This window comes from Phocoena sinus, chromosome 6, assembly GCF_008692025.1.
Source record: "Phocoena sinus isolate mPhoSin1 chromosome 6, mPhoSin1.pri, whole genome shotgun sequence".
NCBI lineage: Eukaryota > Metazoa > Chordata > Mammalia > Artiodactyla > Phocoenidae > Phocoena > Phocoena sinus.
The window spans coordinates 113,822,352-113,840,387 of NC_045768.1; the positions used below are offsets into that span (position 1 = coordinate 113,822,352).

General features: G+C 51.1%; 1 protein-coding gene across 3 annotated transcripts in view; it reads left to right on the forward strand.

Annotated features, from left to right (window-relative positions):
- SH3RF1 (SH3 domain containing ring finger 1) overlaps positions 1-17,822 on the forward strand; it is a 158,948-nt gene extending 141,126 nt beyond the window's left edge. For 2 of the 3 annotated variants that reach the window (XM_032634525.1, XM_032634527.1), the window contains exons 11-12: positions 7,107-7,417; positions 15,844-16,012. In XM_032634525.1, coding sequence (XP_032490416.1) covers positions 7,107-7,417; positions 15,844-16,012 — 480 coding nt within the window. Of the gene's footprint in view, positions 1-7,106; positions 7,418-15,843 lie in introns of all 3 variants that reach the window. The other variant, XM_032634526.1, reaches the window with a different exon arrangement.
- Positions 17,823-18,036: the final 214 nt, after the last annotated feature.

The window sequence follows — 18,036 nt, forward strand, 5'->3', positions numbered from 1 at the left end:
CTTCTTTGGCCTGTTGAGTTGACCCTGATCCCAGGTTCACCAGGATCTGTCAGATTTTTTTCTTTTTTTTGCGATACGCAGGCCTCTCACTGCCGTGGCCTCTCCCGCTGCGGAGCACAGGCTCCGGATGCGCAGGCTCAGCGGCCATGGCTTACGGGCCCAGCCGCTCCGCGGCATGTGGGATCTTCCCGGACCAGGGCACGAACCTGTGTCTCCTGCATCGGCAGGTGGACTCTCAACCACTGCGCCACCAGGGAAGCCCGATCTTTCAGATTATTGGTTGCATTTCCTCTGTCCTCTGGGGTGGACTCAGCCTGTGGGGAGGATTGGTTTGATCTCTAAATCCCAGTCTCCTGCCCCGTTTCCCTTCTGTCAAGGGGCTTTGTTCTTCCTTTCCCTTCGGAAGGTGGCCCTTCCCTTTCTTCCTGTATCTGAGGACCTGCATCCACCCCAAACGGCAGCTCCGCGTCTCTCTCGTTCTTCCTTTCTCGAGCGTAACTTGAGGCAGCACTCCCTACACACACAACACACACACACACACACACACACACACACTTTGTTTTTGGTCATTAGCATTTTGGCCCAGTTTAATTTAAGCTCATTCTGGTCTTCAGCTTCTTGAATTGCCACGGCCGTGATATGTTCTTCTTAGGGCCCTATCTCCCGATCCTCTTGTGGAGCCCTTTTTGGCCGCTTCCTGGGGCATCACGTCAGTGCCTTTAGGTGGCTCTGCATTTTCATCCGCTGAGATAGTTTGCGTTTGTGTGCTTAGAACCTCATTCTGGAAAGCCCTCCCACTGCTCTTGGAAGCATCTTTCCTTTTGAGTTTCCGGTCATGCGTATATTTTCTGGAACTTTTAAAATCAGTTCTTTTACACTTCGGAGTTCAAGCCTGACGACGGGCAGTCTGTCTTGTGGGCACGCACTTCGGAGTCCTCACCCGCTGGACATCTCTGCCCCTGGCTCTGCCTTTCCCCAGGTGATCAGAGTTAGACCCTACGTTGCAGTTAGCTCGGCTTCCTGTGAGATTAAACTATCGGCAAGTCATGGACTTCCCTGGTGGTCCAGTGGTTAAGAATCCGCCTTCCAGTGCAGGCGATGTGGGTTCGATCCCTGGTCGGGGAACTAAGATCCCCCATTGCTGCGGGCCAGCTAAGCCCAAGCGCCGCAACTACCGAGAGAGCCTGTGCTCCACGATGAAGAGCCCGCCCACCACAACAGAAGATCCTGAGTGCTGCAACTAAGACCCTACACGGCCAAATACATAAATAAATAAATATGAAAAAAAAATTATCAGCAGGTCAAGGGAAAAGTGTATCCGAGGATTCTAAGTGTATCAGAGATTCTAGTTTTAGTTGGGACTTGGCAGCCACTATCTAGGTTTTTGACAATTCCCTCATTATTTCTATCTTCCTTGTCATTCTGTGATCGGCATCCACCCATGTACATAAACTCTCCCCCAGGTGAGGGCCCATCCATCGTGCCCTTCTCTCTGCACACGGGGGCCCGCCAGGCTGCCCCACATGGCGGGTCACTCCCACGTGTGCTCAGAGCTGTTCCTCTTCAACAGTATTTTGTCTGGAAGTCCTCACTCACCAATTCTTCAGAAACGTGTTTTTGCCCCGACGTGAAATCTCTAGCTAACTCTGTGGTAACTGTGTTGTGTGGTTGGATAAATAGGTATTGGAAGCTCTGTCGTATGTTTCCAACATCATCTCAGTTTTTTCTTGTTTGAAACTCAGGGCGTTTCTACCACTGTTTTTCTTCTTTCTGTAAGACCTCTGATAGCTTTTATGGTTATCAGTTTAACCGCTTATCTGGACCATTTTTCTAACTTCATGTTCCATTTAAAGGCTTCATTATTTGATCAGCTTGTCTCCAGGCAAATGTATTTCTCAGTCCTTATGAGATACTCATGTATATGTATATACATTTTTTATTGTTTTCTAATTATAAACTTTTTTAACTTCTGCATATTTATTTAGAAGTTAGAGAAGATCCAGACAATCTAAACCTAAATGTGATCCAGGGTTTCAAAGAAAACCACTAATATGGTGGCGTATACATGCTTTTTTCCCCTAGATACCAAAATATAGCAGATATTATTTTGGTCTATTAAGCTTTCATCTAGAAATAAAATCTTTTTCATTAGCACCAATTATGTAATCGGCTGTTCTTATAAACTCTGAGTTTTGTTGAACATAACTGAGGCATTTTAAAAATGTAACAGTTTGATTTGAGCAAAATTCTGTTCAAATCAGCAGTGCCACAGTGGGAGTGGTCAGGAGACACCAGCCAGGAGCTGAGGGCTAGGATTTTATAGAGAAGATGCAGAAACAAAGCAGGGAAATTATGTGATTGGCTACAGGTTAAGTGTCACCTATTTGGGGAGGATTAGTCCTTTGTGACTGGTTGTCCTAGGTGTGGATTTCTCAACCCTGCAGGCAGAGGCCTGGTTTGCTTAGAGCTTGGTCTAATGGCCTCTAATTAAAGCCTGATGGTTTAATTAACTCAACTGTCCTAATCTCACAACAGGAGAAGAGAAGAATCCATCTCTGACACCCTCCTCTTCGGCCCACCTCCCTAGTCCCTCAGGTGCTGGGAGCATCGTCCCCATATTGTCCTTTTGTTCCCAAGCCCCCCAGCTGAGTGGTGCTGGGGCCCCAGGCTCCTGAACACCTTCCTGGAAGGTGGCTTTCCTACACGTCCAGTTTAGGTGCCCCAGATCCCTAACAACTGTCCCCTTCTTTGTCACTGTGCCGATGCTTGAGGACCCTTGCTGTTATTCTTGGGTTTCTTTTTTTTTTGGTTCTTTTTAAAATTTTATGTTTGCCCCCTGGATCTTAGTTCCCGACCAGGGATCAAACCCACAGCTCCTGCATTGGAAGCGCGGAAGTCTCAACCACTGGCCCACCAGGGAAGTCCCATTCTTGGGTTTCTTGACTGGAGCATCCATCTAGGGTTTAAGTGCCCGTTTCCTTCTCTCCTGAACATTCATCCTGAAGTCCCTGCTTCGTGGCTTCCTTTGCTCCGCGATCTTCCTTCCTCCCAGCTCGTGTTTGCTGTCAGAAACAAGGTAGTCTGTGGCTTGGCTGTTTCGTTGAAACAGTTTCATCTGAAACTGTCTCGTTGTCTTAAGGAGAAGAAGTTCCCGCTGAACCGGGTCTGGAAGGTCCAGACCCGCCCGCAGAGCTCGGCCCCCTGGCCTCTGTGGCCTGCAGCCCTGGTGGACGGTCCCCAGAGCAGAGGTGCTTCCAGAGATGTGGCCGCACTGAGCTCAGAGCAGAGGGTGGGCTCGGATGAAAGCCCACGTCACCCCTGACAGTGATGACCGTTGATAAGCCTTAGGCGGTGAGGACAGTACTGAGTCCTGTTCCATCAGGTGGGTGTCAGGAACAAACATGGAGACTTGTGCAAGCACTGAGCAAGGTTCTTGAGCCCATTGGGGTTTAACCACACCTGGAATCTCACGTGGCCTTTCCCTCTCTCCATGCACGATGCCTCTTGGAGCCGCGCGTCCACTGGGGCCAGCACCCCGTCGTCCTCCCCGGCCCTGCTGTGTTTCCTGTGAGCACCTGTGTGCCCGCAGGGGCTGCGTCTCTGCCGGATGGTGTGAGCTGCTTGCTGCAGGTTCCTGCTGTGATCCCAGAGCCCAGGGCACTGAGGCATGTATTCGATGCTCAGTAAATACTCGCTTAAGAAATGAGTGATTATCGTCAGACGATGGTGTGAATTAGGTGTCGGCGGTGGCTTTCCTGTGAACAGCACCTCTTATCGTTGGGAGCCTGACGACGTAGATTTTGATACCAAAGGCCCAGAAGCCTCCCTCTTGCAACGTTCTCTGTGCATCTCAGGGCACAGCAGACCAGAGAAGAAGACAGGCTCGGGTGTGGGTAATGGTGAGTAGTTCAAGTGCGATTCATTTCTGCTTGGGAAGGAGCTCTGACGTGGCGTTTCCATAGTGTCCCCAGCCTCTGCTGTGTGACTAATACAGACTTACTGACTTTATGTTCAGACATTATGTTTATATGTGAAACTCTTTCTGGCTATCTGGTGATGATTTCCTGACCCAAATAGCTTTTTGTTTTCATATGAGATGTGATTTTAAATGATGAAATCTTCTGGAGAGGAATTATGACAGCAAAAACATTATACATCTAGGAATAGTTTCTTGGAAAAACCCACAGGAGAAGAATTATTAAGATTTATGTTAAAAGATATGCCCTTTTCCGTGCATGCTAACATACATTTTAAAAATTGCTTTGCTGAAGTGTATCTGTTATTAATTCATCCGTAGTTTTCATTTCTGCTGTTGTGTTTTGAGAAACAAAGGTGCCCTTAATGATACATGTCTGAGTTTGCAAAATTCTCTCAAGGGGCTCAGTGTTCTGCTAACATGGAAACACTGGAATATGGTATTCACAGCCCGGCTACTGGACCCTCCATTGCCAGTGCCCCATCCTGCCCCGCATCCCCCCATCCCAATCCTCCCACCCCCACTCCCACCCCCTCCCCAGCCCCACCCCACCCCACCCCTCCCCCCTCCACATCCCCACCCCCAACCCCACCCCCATCTGCGCCCCCACCCCCACATCCCATCCCCATCCCCATCTCCCACCCCCATCCCCATCCCCATCCCCTCTGCCTCCCCACCCCCACCCCATCCGCACCCCCACCCCATCTCACCCCCACCTCCAGTCCCACCCCCATCCCCCTCCCCCTTCCCATCCGCACCACCACCCCATTCCCTACCCCCCTCCCCCCACCCCCACTCCATCTGAACCCCATCCCCCACCCCATCCCCTCCCCATCCCCATCTGGCACCCCCCATCGCACCCCACCCTCCACCCCACCCCATCCCCGCCCCCTCCCCCACCCCCACCTCCATCTGAACCCCATCCCCACCCCATCCCCTCCCATCCCCATCCCCTCCCCATCCCCCACCCCACCCCATCTCCTACCCCTCCCCCCAATCCCCACCCACATCCGCACCCCATCCCCATCCATCCCCCACAACCCCCTGGAAGTCACTGGAGCTGCACTTCATGCGTGTGACCCTTTAGAGGAACAAAGTCATCTTTCTTCTTAATCACTTTCGAGGCTGTTCCCCGAGAGGCATCCAGTTAACTGTTTTCCTGCCATGAGGACTGAGCTTTTAGGAAGAGTCTTTAGCCGTGGTTTCCTGAGACTGAGTTTATCACCAGACTGTGTTCTCAGTAGACCTGTGGGGCCCCGGGGCTCTCGTGTGCCTCTTGATGTCCCAGCGGGAACCGCTGAGGACCTGCAAGGGTGGACGTTCTTCCCAGCTCACGTATCAGCCCCGAGACCCCAGGCTCCCTCAGAGGAGGGGCAGATGTGCCAGCAGGTGTGTCCTTCCCCCTCACAGGCTGCCGTGTACATGGAATCACCATTGCCCTGTGGAGTGCAGACTGTCCTCTCCTCGTTCCTCAGCCCTGGGTCCGGCCAGCTTGCTTCCCATCCCCCGTCCTCTGCCAGCTCATCTGTGTCTTGCTCTCGGCACTGGCGCCGTAGGACATGCAGGCTCGGGTAGCTGGCCAAGTAATGTGGGACCATTCACTGCAGTGCACACATGGCCCTACGGAAGGTGAAGGGGTGAAGCAGAAGCCAGAGAGGTGTGGCTGAGGCCTGGCCTGACTAAAGATGCAAGAGAACCTTCCTCAGGAGGGAGGGGAAGGGTTGGGGGGCTGATGCGCCAGCTCTGCAGCCTGAGCCCCCGACAAACAGAAATGGTCCAGCACAGCCTGCCCCTCCCCACTTCATTCCTGCCCCGGGGGTTACAGGTGCTGTGGGTAGCGATAGCTAAATGGGGCCTGGGGGTGCAGACCCCCGGGACACTTGTTCATCTGATACATGATTACTTTTGTTTCTTCCTCTTTCTGCCAGCCTGCCTCTAATGAAACTGTGTTATTATGCCTCCCCCTGAGGGACTTCTACTGAGTCTGAACTCAGTATTCAGGAAAAATTCCTCAGTGTTCTGTCTCCTTAAGGGCCCCTCATAATTCTGCTTCCCTGTTAGTGGACCTTAATAATCCCAGCTTGCCTGGAGAGTGTTCTAAAGAATTATTTCTCTTAAGCGTTTTATTCTCAGGCCATGTTTTGAGTCAGAGGACCTGATGATGTAGTTGACATCTTAGTAAAACGATTTAAAGTGATGATTGTTAACCTGTGCTTGGGCATCAGAAGAACACTGACACTTGGGGTCTGGGCACGGAGGAGAGCCAGCCCTCTATCTGGTTTCCTAGCAGAGCAAAGATGTAGAGCCACGAGGTGGCTTCTGTGAGACGGTTAGGAAAAATTCTTACTTGTATGGTTGCTTGCAAAAAAGAGACATAAAAATGGTTTTTATTATACTGAAGTGCTTTTTTCTAATTTTGTGGAGTTGTTTTTCGCTTTTTAATCGAGGAAGTACTTGCGCAATAGAAATGGTTTGACTTCTGTTATTATTGGTTTGTTTAATTTCATCAAGGTGGTGACAAGTGAACACTTCGATCAAAACATCACCCATCCCCTCCATGGACTTCCCTGGCGGCCCAGTGGTTAAGACTCCGCGCTTCCACTGCAGGGGGCGCGAGTTCGATCCCTAGTTGGGGAACTAAGATCCCGCGTGCCGCGCGGCAGGGACAAAAAAAAAAAAGACATCACCCCTATAAGTGATAAACGTCAGGTCTATGGCTGTAGAAATGGGAGCAGGTTTATGCTAATTCAGCACACAAGAATTAGAGCTAGGGTAGGCAGAATTTCAAGAAATTAAAGCCATAATCTGAAATTTCCATTTTGTCCTGAAGTGCTACTTTGCCTTCACCAAGCCTGAGAGGTGAATAGGTGAGATTTGGGTTTCACATCATTTTTCTCTGCTTGTCTTACCTCCTCCGTGGAGGATGCCGATGAGCAGTGGAATGTCCAGAACTAGGGAAAATGCCCAGGCAGGTGCGGGGGAGGCCAAGGGCAGGTGAGCACACGGCCCCCGGGATCCAGACCGAGAGTCCCCAGACACCCACAGGCGCCCCTCGAAAGCTCACATCAGAACTTGAAACTGCAGCAACAGAACCATGTCTTCGACTCTCGTGCTTTTTTCTTTTTTCTAGAAAGAGAGAAAGGGGCTGTTGAAGCTGCTCTCCGGGGCCTCCACCAAGCGCAAGCCACGGGGGTCGCCGCCGGCCTCGCCCACCCTGGACGTCGAGCCGGGGGCTGAGCTGCTGCCCGGGGCCCCTGGCGCCCCCTGCGCCTGCCCCGGGCCCTGTGATGCCGACACCCCGGCCCCGGCCCCGGCCCCTGCCCCCGGCCCGCAGCGCCGGACCTGCTCCCTGGACTCGGCCCCGGTGGCCCCACCGCCGCGGCAGCCCTGCTCGTCCCTGGGCCCGGCGGCCGGTGACGCGAGGCCTGCGGTCTGTGAAAGGTGAGTCCGTGGTCACGGCCGCCGGGGAGCCGGCAGGTCTGTGGCGTCCAAGGGGCCTCACGTCTCCTTCACTGGGTCCGTGGTGACGGCCAGCCTGGCCCCCCTGGGGTGACGGGCTCCCCCTCTGCCGTTCGCTCTGTGTTCTCGCCCCGCGGGGCTGTGACCCGCTTTCCGTCCGTGTCTCCAGCACTGTCCCCGACGGGGCTGTGGGTCACCGCCGCCCTGGCGCCACTCCTTCTCATTCCTCGTTCAGGGCCAGCCCTCCGCCCTCGTTTCACGTTTGGCATTTTCATCAGAGGTTCACGTCGTGACCTGCTAGTTGTGAAGCACCTGGAGCATCTGCCCACTCACTTTGGATGCTTCCTGAGCCAGAGGGCGGCCGAGTTCTCCCGGCCTGACCCCCTCCTGACCCGCTGACCAGGTTCCGATACCCGCAGGACGACGAGCCCCGTTGCGTGACTGTGGCCCTGAGTCACCGTAATTTACACACGGGAGCCACCCTGATTCCGCTGCTGGGGCTCTTAGGGGCGCATCAGGAGAGAAAATCTAGTAAATGAGACAAAAACCTACTAGGATTGTATGAATTAGAAACACGGTACAGAACACTAAAAATAGGGGACAGTTTTCCCATAATGCAGAAATATATAAAGACGTGCTCCGAAAGGTGCCGTGTGTCTCTGTGAGCCTCACTCCCTCTGTCCCTGCATCTCATAAATAAAGCAAATTTCTAGTTTGTGGAGGTGTTGCCTTTGGGGCAACATTTTCTGTTACTCATTCAAAACTACTCTAAAGTGTTTATACTTTCAAATGACTTAAATTCACCTTAACTCTATTTCAGGTGAACACTTGTACCCACCAAAATCTGAGGCTTTCATTTGGACGACTTGGGGGGGGGGGCATACTTTATTACTCAAAAATAACCTGGGAAAGAATGCGTCAAACAATCTATGCGCCTTGAGTACAAGGTACACAATTGACTGTGTACTTTTACGGTGAAGTGAAATAACTTCATGTATTTCTGACCCTTATGAAACCAGTTTTGAAATGAGACGTCACCCTAAAAAGTGTTTCTGTCCCGCCAATAAAATCGTTGTGTCTTTCCCCTCATCTGTTGGGCTCTCAGTAAAACTTTGAAATCCTGCCCCCAATTCACGTCATCCTTTGTTCCGAGAGTCTCGCTCTTCTCTGCGGTGTTTCTCTGCTTTCCAGGGATCGCACCTGTGTGCCAGTCCGGCAGCTTGTTTTCTTTCTTTCAGTCACAGGCACTGATGTGCAGTTTCCCCCCGAGCCCTGAGCCTCTCCCCTCCCCTGTCTTTTGTGTTGGCGGCGTGATTGTTCCAAGGGACACTTTACTTCCCCGAGCACACGTTCCTTTCCAGATGCCACATGTGCCCAGTCTGTGAGCTTCTGCATCCCAGCTCCTTCCTCTCCAAGGAGCCCCTTGCTCACAGCAGGCTCCTGCTGTCCAGAGCATCTGCAAAGGAGGGGCCGCGGGTGCAGGCAGGTGACAGCGGTTCAGGGGCAGGCTGCCCCTCAGACAGGGAGCGGGGAGGGTTTACTGGTGGGACAGAGGGGGCACGGTGTGCTGGAATCCTCTTCCGGCTGTTGTATAGCACCATTTCCATCTTTACGAGTGGGAAAGTGCTCTTGGGAGAGAATGTCTGCCCCGCGTTTATATTTTTATAATCCATGTGTTCACTGGAATATTGAATATAATAGCCAGCCTGACCGACTTCTCCCAGCCCTTCTGCGTTCATACAGTGCGGCTGATGTTACGTATCTGACTTGGATTCTTAGCTCTGCCTGACTGTAAAGACAACAGGAAGAATGTGTGGAAACAAGTAGGATAGGAAAACAGTCTATCATCCTGTTGTCCACTGGGAATGAAATTTTTTGGTTACTCAAAAGCTACCGAGGACATCATTTAGGGATTGCCTGTTTCAGTATTTCAGAACTTTCAACATAATAAAAAGTACTTCATGCTAAAAATGCAGGGAAGATCAACTGTCACATCAGTCTAATTCAGGAAGCATTTCAGGATCTCAGAGGCCTCGATTCACAATCTAAAACTCACGACTCCAGCCCCCGCAAAGCGCAGAAGCCTGAGGTTCTTTTGGTAGAATTTTTCCTGGTAGAATTTCACTGACATATTTTTCAGTGTCTAACATCGGTCCAGTATGAGATGGGATTCATCTACAGATGAGAATGAGAACAGGAATAAAATTTCCTCTCAAACCATGACCCTGCCCCATAAATCTCAAATGAAAGAATGGGACCAGGGTGCCCAGTGCTGTCAGGCGGAAGAAGCATTCTCAGGAGAGGAAGACATAAGCATCTCACAATAAGCAAGGAGGAGCCTGGAGGTGTGTTGACAGATCTTGGTGTCAGCTGAGACTGTTCTCTGCGGAACAAAAGGATTCTTTAGTGTTTGTTAGAGAGACTGAAGAAAACAAGCAAGAAATGTTATATCCCGAGGCAGAATAGAATCGATGACAGTGGAAATAATAGAACAGATGTTTTAGGCTCTCTTTTGGAGGGACTGGGAAAAATATAATTAGGAAATTGCAAAGAGAAAGTAGAAATAAAATATTTCAGAAGGGATGGCAATAAAAGGGCATGTGACAGGTTTTTTTTCCTACTAAAAAAAAAAATTACAGATAAAGGGCTTAAGGAGACACAGCAGGTCATCTCTGTATATTTTTAAGTTTAGGAATTAAACTGATAAAACCACATACCTATAAGCCCATCTGCTGAATTGGCAAAGAACCTCTGATCTTTGATGAGGGATTTTGCTAGAATGCTTAGAAACATACAAATTGGGTAGAGAGAGATTTACAGAAAGGCAGTGGGGCTTAAACAGCATGATTAATTTGAGCCCGTGACAGTGAACCCACTGGGTGAAGCAATGGACATAATTCACTCAGACTTCAAGCAAACTACAAAGCGAGTGAGTTTGGTTTTGCCAGTGAAGTACTTAATTGGAGAGCAGTTTGCTGTCGCAACTGGCAGAAAGCAGTGAAGGGTACCCCCAGGCCAGGGAGCTTGGACAGGGTGCTTCCCAGAGTCACGGGGTGCAATTTGGGCTAAACCAGGAGAGGTTAGAAACAAAAATGCACCAACTACAGAGAACATGAGAGAGACCAGAAAAATTAAGGAAATAGAAAATTCGTGCTAATAAAAGACTGCAAGTGCTCATCTAGTCAGAAGCCAGATACCTTAGCCCAGAGCGGGAGGATTGCCCTTGGGATGTCAGTGAAGCTTCTTTATACAGCAAGCGTCTTTTTCTCAAATTCCACCCTGGTCATTATCACCAAAAATTCATTTAGTGTCACACAGCCACCAAGAGGCCGAGGCCTATTTAGGGCCAGGTCTGTGAGCCACTCTGTACGTCCCACAGTGACCTCAGGGCTCTGTCCAGAGGATGCAGGAGATGCATCCCAGCAGCCAAGCACTGTGCAGCTTTGGATGGTTTTTCCTTTCTCGCTTCCTTTCTTGCTTTCTCTCTCTCTCTCTCTCCCTTTCCCTCCCTCCGTTCCACCCTCCCTTCCTTCCTTCCTTCCTTTTTCTTTCTTTGCTTTCTTTCATCTTTCCATTAATTTTTAAATTCACTTATCTTAATTTTTAAACTGTGATCAAATACCGTTTTTTCCAAGTGTACAATTCAGTAGCCATAAGTACATTCCCATTGTTGTATAACCATCACCGCTATCCATCTCTAGAGCTTTTTCATCATCCCATTCAACACTAACTCCCCGTTCCCTCCTCCCTCAGCCCCTGACAACCCCCACTCTACTTTCTGACTGTATGAGTTTGTAATGCAAACCTCATAACTGAAATTGTATATTTGTTCGTTTGTGTGCGTCTTATTTCACTTAGCATAATGTTTTTAAGGTTCATCCACGTTGTAACCTCTGTCTGTCAGAATTTCGTTCCTTTTTGAGGAGCTTTGTCCATTTAAAAAGTAGTTTTCCTATACGATCAGGACTTTTATTTTTGTCCTTCGGCATGCTTATTAAGAATGACCATATGGGGCTTGCCTGGTGGCGCAGTGGTTGAGAGTCCGCCTGCTGATGCAGGGGACACGGGTTCGTGCCCCGGTGCGGGAAGATCCCACATGCTGCGGAGCAGCTGGGCCCGTGAGCCATGGCCGCTGAGCCTGCGTGTCCGGAGCCTGTGCTCCGCCACGGGAGAGGCCACAGCAGTGAGAGGCCCCCGTACCGCAAAAAAAAAAAAAAAAAAAAAATGACCATGTGTATGTACTGTGTGAGGTGGTGTGAGGTGTATACGGTGAGTTTACCATCACTTCGCCCCTGAAGCAGCTCATGTTTTGGCCGAATGAATGAGGCCGGGATGCAGCTGGCGGAGATGCAGTGTAGACTGTGCAAAGTGCCGAGGCTTCTGGAATCTGGTCAGGTGTGAAGTTACCTGCAGCCGCGGGGCAGGTGGGAGCCATGCTTTGAGAGGCCTGTCAGGCGTGGGCGGGCACGGAGGTTGTCTGAGAGAGTCCCCAGGGGACCACATGAGCCAAGACATGGGGTGGGGAGAGAGGCCACGCCTGGGAGAGTGTCCCCGTGTGGAGGCGTGCTTGGCACATTTGTGGGGATAATAGTAGCTGTAGCTATAAAGAGAGACTGAGGCCGGCCACTGAGGGCTTCACACACCAGGCTGAGGAATAATAACCTTAACTCAGAGGCACTGGGAAGCCGAAAGGAGTTTTGAGCCAGAAATAGCTACAAATAGAGTTGGCAGTTAAAGTTAGTATTTTGCTTCTTTGCAAAATGGAATGGGGACGGGAGGAGATTTGAGGCGGGAGGACAGGCAGGCTCTTTGGTCAGGTGGGAGGGGACGCAGCGGCGTGGCCGGAGTGCAGACTTGCAGGTGGACCCCAGGTCCTGCAGCGGCCACGGGAAAGAAGTGTGGCCCCTGAGGCTCAGGGCTGCCCAGTGTCCCGCTCAGATCCAGCCGAGCGTCATCCAGGGGCCCGACGGCTGTGCTCTCATCTGCCGGGAGTTGCTGAACGTCCACTTGGCAAAGCTCCTCCACACCTGAGACGGTGGCCGGCTGGGCCCATTGTTGGCCTTGAGCGGCTGCATTGGAAACATGGTGCAGACACCCTCGAGGCACATCCAGCATCTGAGCAGAGTCTCTGCTGCACCGGCTGGTCTCCCTACAACCCGAGGTCGCAGTTCCCACTCATATCAGCCCTGGAGGCCCGTCACTTAGCGGTGAAAATCCACTGCCCTGGGGGCTTGGCAGGAAGATCATGGTCTTAGCCTAGCAGCAATGCTAGTTCAGGAAATGTTTGACAGAATTGGTTTAGTACAGTTTTTAAAATGCAAATATTAGAACTATTCACTTTTTTCAAGAAATGTTTTTGTTCCATTTCACCTGTAAGGCAGCTGGCAGAGGACCGGTGGGGATACATTTCATCAGAGAGCTACTGTGAATATGATTTGAGTCGCTTGTACGCTTCTTTCCATAATTATAAAGCTTTGCTCAAATTTCAACTTGCCCCAAGTGGCAGCTTGGATTTTTAAAAAAATTTTTAAAATCTTTATTTATTTGGCTGCATCGGGTCTTAGTTGCGGCACACAAGCTCTTCGTTGTGTTGTGCAGGCTCCTCTCTCGCTGTGGTGCGCGGGTTCCAGAGCTCCAGAGCACACAAGCTCAGTAGTTGTGGCGCGCGGGCTTAGTTGCTCCACGGCACGTGGGATCTTAGTTCCCCGACCAGGGATCGAACCCACGTCCCCTGCACTGGAAGGGCAGAGTCTTAACCACTGGGCCGCCAGGGAAGTCCTGGCGGCATGAGCTTTCACGTGGATCTTCAGCCTGTTGGCATCAGAGTTGAGAAGTCTTCTCATCTGGATTCCTTCCTTCAGGTTAGTCCACAATGGGAAGCTGTCAGGGAAGGGGTTCCAGAGCCCTAACTCTGCCGTTCTAAAGTTTGTCAGTGTGTTGTCAGGACGTTCTCCTTCAGGGTGTGGTCTGAGTCGTTCCTGGGTAGAGGCGGCTGTCGGTCGCCTCCTTGAAGCGCCAGGCCCCCGCCCGCTCTAGCCGGAGCCACACGATCGTGCTGGGGGCTGGCACTTGGGGTGTCAGCTCTGTGACAGACACCATCCTGGGTGCATCCCACCTGTGTTCTCCACACATCACCTGATGCCACCTGCTCCGGCCGGTCCCTGCGGCCCTAGTCCACAGATGAGGACACAGAGGCCCAAGCGGAGATGGCCGCCCACGGTGAAGCTGCTCCGAGTGGCCCCAAAGGCTGCGTGGACCCCCAGGCCCACTTCTCCCACGAGGCCAGGCCTCCCCCACCTCCTCCAAGCTTGATTGAAGCCTGTCAGCATTCACGTTGCAGTTCTCTGGACCTTTCTTGGAGATAATCAGGCAGCCTCCGTGCCATGCTTCTGCTCCAGACCCTGGAGGATGGTTTGGCTCCTGAGCCTAGGGTTGCTCGGAAATGGTGTGGGTGGCCCCTGGGCCTTTGCAGAGATGCCTTTTTTAATAGAGTCATAGCCTGGGGCTCTTCCTCAGGTCTTAACAGGAGTGGATTCTGGGTTTTATGGAATGGAGGCTGGTGAAACTAGCAATCTTCCAAAAGGACCGGGCTCAGATGGCTTTCATGAGTTTGGGGCAGTTCTGTAGAATCGGTTCTGATGACCAACTTTTCACCCGTGACCTTCTCTACTTGCCGTTAAGAGTAATTCCTGTGAGGCTATAAATTCATATTCTGACTGTGAGACCCAAAGGAGAGTAGAAACTCAACCACTTTTGTAGCTGAAGACTGACTGACTAGCGTGAGACAGGGAGAGATTATTAGTTATCTTTGGCTATATAACACATTACCCCCAAAACTCAGTGGCTTAAAATAACTGTAAATATGTATTATTTCATAGTGCTGTGGGTTGAGAATTTGGGGATAGCTTACGTGAGTGATTCTGGCTTAGTTTGTTAGGATGAGTGTCCAGATGTCAGCCTGAGCTGCAGTCGTGTAAAGGTTTGACTGGGGCTGGAAGACCCCTTTCAAGGTGGTCCCGCTGGCTTATGGGAAGAGACGTCTGTTACCTGGCGTGTGGTCCTGTCCACTGGATGATGAGTCAGCTGACAGTGTGGGACTGGTTTCCCGGGAGACAGCTGGGTGGGAGCCGCACGCCCGTTAGGACCCCACCTCGGGACCAGAGACCGTCATTTTCACAGGATTCTGTTGGTCACACAGGTGGGCGGAGACCACACAGTGTGAAAAACAGCTCACCTCCCTCTGGCTTCCCTGGCTCTTAACCATAATTTTGCAGAAGGATACGAAGAAGCATGGAAGCAGGGGGTCGATGACCTTAAACCAGCAAGGCTTCTGGAACCTTTCAGTAATAACTACATATCTTTCCACTGATACCTGAGTTGAGAACCAGTGGAGAAACAGACACAGATGTCAGACCAACTGAGTTCTGAATGCCGGCCTCCTTGCTGGTGGTGGTGGATTGAACTGGTGGTCTCCGTCCTCCCCTCCCTGTGTGGACCTTGGGACAACCTGCCCCAGGGAGAATTGGGGTGTTTAGGGCAGGATTTCCTCAATCAGCCCCCGGTCAGTTGTGGACCATTAGGCACATCCAAACATTGTTCATGCCAAGTCTCTACGCAACAGGGGACGGTGGCATTTTGAGTCATTTTACCAACATTGTAGGCAGACTTGTGCTCCGTCCTGTCCTGTCAGCGTCTCGGGCGCGTGCACTGGCTTTGCTCAACTCTGACAGCTGTGACTAAGCCCACTCTGTCTCTCCCCCGCCCTCCTCCTTGCTTCCCCTCCCTCCTCCTTCTCTCTTTCCCCCATCTCTCTCTTTCTCCTCCATCTCTCCCCCATCTCTCTCTCTTCCCCCATCTCTCTCTCTCTTCCCCCCATCTCTCCCCCATCTCTCTCTCTTCCCCCATCTCTCTCTCTCTTCCCCCCATCTCTCCCCCATCTCTCTCTTCCCCCATCTCTCTCTCTTCCCCCATCTCTCTCTCTCTTCCCCCCATCTCTCCCCCATCTCTCTCTCCCCCATCTCTGTCTCTCTTCCCCCATCTCTCCCCACATCTCTCTCTCTCTCTCTTCCCCCATCTCTCTCTCTCTCTTCCCATCTCTCTCTCCCCCCATCTCTCTCTCTCCCCATCTATCCCCCATCTCTCCCTCTCCCCCATCTCTCTCTCCCCCATCTCTCTCTCTCTCTTCCCCCATCTCTCCCCCATCTCTCTTCCCCCATCTCTCTCTTCCCCCGTCTCCCCCTCATCTCTCTCTCCCTCTCTCTCTCTCTCTCTCCCCCCATCTCTCTCTCTCTCCCCCATCTCTCCCCCATCTCTCTCTTCCCCCCATCTCCCCCCCATCTCTATCTCTCCCCCCCATCTCTCTTTCCCGCTCCATCTCTTTCTCCCTCACTCCCCCCCCTCTCTTGCAGGCACCGGGTGGTGGTTTCCTACCCCCCCCAGAGTGAGGCAGAACTGGAACTCAAGGAGGGCGACATCGTGTTTGTGCACAGGAAGCGGGAGGACGGCTGGTTCAAGGGCACGCTGCAGCGGAACGGGAAGACGGGCCTCTTCCCCGGGAGCTTCGTGGAAAACATCTGAGGAGCCGCCGGGGGCTGGACCTGGCCTATCACCGCATCCATCACAAGGCCCACAGGGACCCGGGGCGGCAGGACCAGGGTGCGTGCCATGTGCCTGGTCCTGTCTGATTCACTCCACAGAGGAACCTTCCCTAAAAAGATATCTAGCTGAGACAGACAACTGTTTACAAGGCTTAACTAATTTATTTGCTTTTTTAAACTTGAATTTTTCTTGTAATAGATAAATTCTTTGGATTATGATTTTAAGAAATTATTAATTTATGAAATGATCGCCAAGGAGAAGCTGGATGATCCCCTGTCAGGAGCAAAAGCGTGTCCTTGATGCAGATGCAGCCCCTGCCCCCTGGGCTTCACCTCGGCTTCTCTGAGTCAGAGATGCCCGTTCTCGGGTTTGGTTGTCTCTTTGGGAAACCAGGACACACAAGTGAGTCCGTGTCGCTGAGGGACCCCGGGGTAGCGAGGCAGGAGCCTCTCTCTCTGGTTGGGGTCGGGAATCACTCTAAGACCTAGTCCTCAGTTTAACCTTGAAGGTCTCTGATTCCCTAGAATAAGGAAGAATAAAGCACAGCCCTTGGACAGAATGTGTTCAGAAATAGATTTAGTTTCATAACAGAAGCGGCTCAGCTCGGTGGCTGGAAGTTGAAGAACCGAGGTTGCCACCTGTCTGAGGATGGCTCTGAATGTCATCGCGCTGTCACCCTGGGGACCTGCCTGTGCAGTCATGCAGGAGGGACCCTGCGAGGCGGCCCAGGCGTCCGTGTGGCGCTTCCCACACCCCCGCCCCCGAGGGTGGTGGATCCCCCGCACAGAGGCCACGGGTGATGCCCACCCGCCTGGGCTGGACTGGGCAGCCCCTCCTCTGCCCCAAACCAGTCCCTCTCTGGCTGTGACCCGGGCTCCCTGTCCCTCCAGGTGGCTGCAGGCGGGGCCTCAGGGCGGCGCCCCCCTTGCAGGGTGGGGGGTGCAGGTGGGCGGAGCCCGCATCCTGCAGCCCCGCCCTGACAGCCCACCTTCACCCTGTCCGGCCCCGCGGCCTGGGTCAGGGCTGCCCTCCAAACAGAACCAGGGAATTGGGCTTGGCGATGTCAGAGACCGTGGCCACAGTTTTCTCATGAAAAAGCAGACGCAAAAGCCTTTTTCATTTTTTACTTTTAAGAATTACAGCTGGGGAATCAAAACATGGCCTGTGAGTCTTCTCGCAGTAGCAAGCAGTTTCATGGTCTTAAAGAGATACATTACGTGGTTGAAACGAAATCATTCCTAAATTAACCATTTGTTTTTATAAGACACTGTATATTATGTTCCTGTGTATTGAATTTTTTTAAAAAATACTTTACTGGGATATTCATGTAATATATAAAGTTTTGGTGAAATGAAATTTAGCTAGAAACAAAGCTGCCATCAGCTTTCATCTGTGTAAGTTGACACCAATGTGTCATAATATTCTTTATTTTGGGAAATTAGTGTATTTTATAAAAATTTTAAAAAGTAAGAAGACTACTACTACAGGATAAGATCATTTTTTTACCTGTCTTTTCTCCATATTTTAAGCTATGTGATTGAAGTACCTCTGTTAATAGTTTCCTGGTATGAAGTTGGTTAAAATTTCATCTGTTAATAGATCACTTAGATAATATAATGTATGGGTTTTCTGTTGGTTTTTTGGGCACAGTAGATGGAGATTTTGTAACGAGGGCTTGTTACACGGCGATTAAGGTAATGATAAAATTGCAATTTATTGTTCCTTTTCATGTTAATAATTTGAAGACTGGAGAAAAGGTTCAAGATTAAAATTTGATGTTCAGCCTTTATGCATCTATTGTGTCCATCCTTAAAGTTTTTCTTTTTTTGTTTTAAACATGGCATAGTTTCTACTGCATAAAAATTCTTTGCATGTTCCTCAGACAGACGGCATCTACAATAATCTACAGTTTACCTCTCCAGCCAACAAACCTTATTTATTAATAAGGTTTCCCCAGAGAGTTTACAGTCTTAAAAGAGAGCGTGTGGAGTCTCAACCAGGGG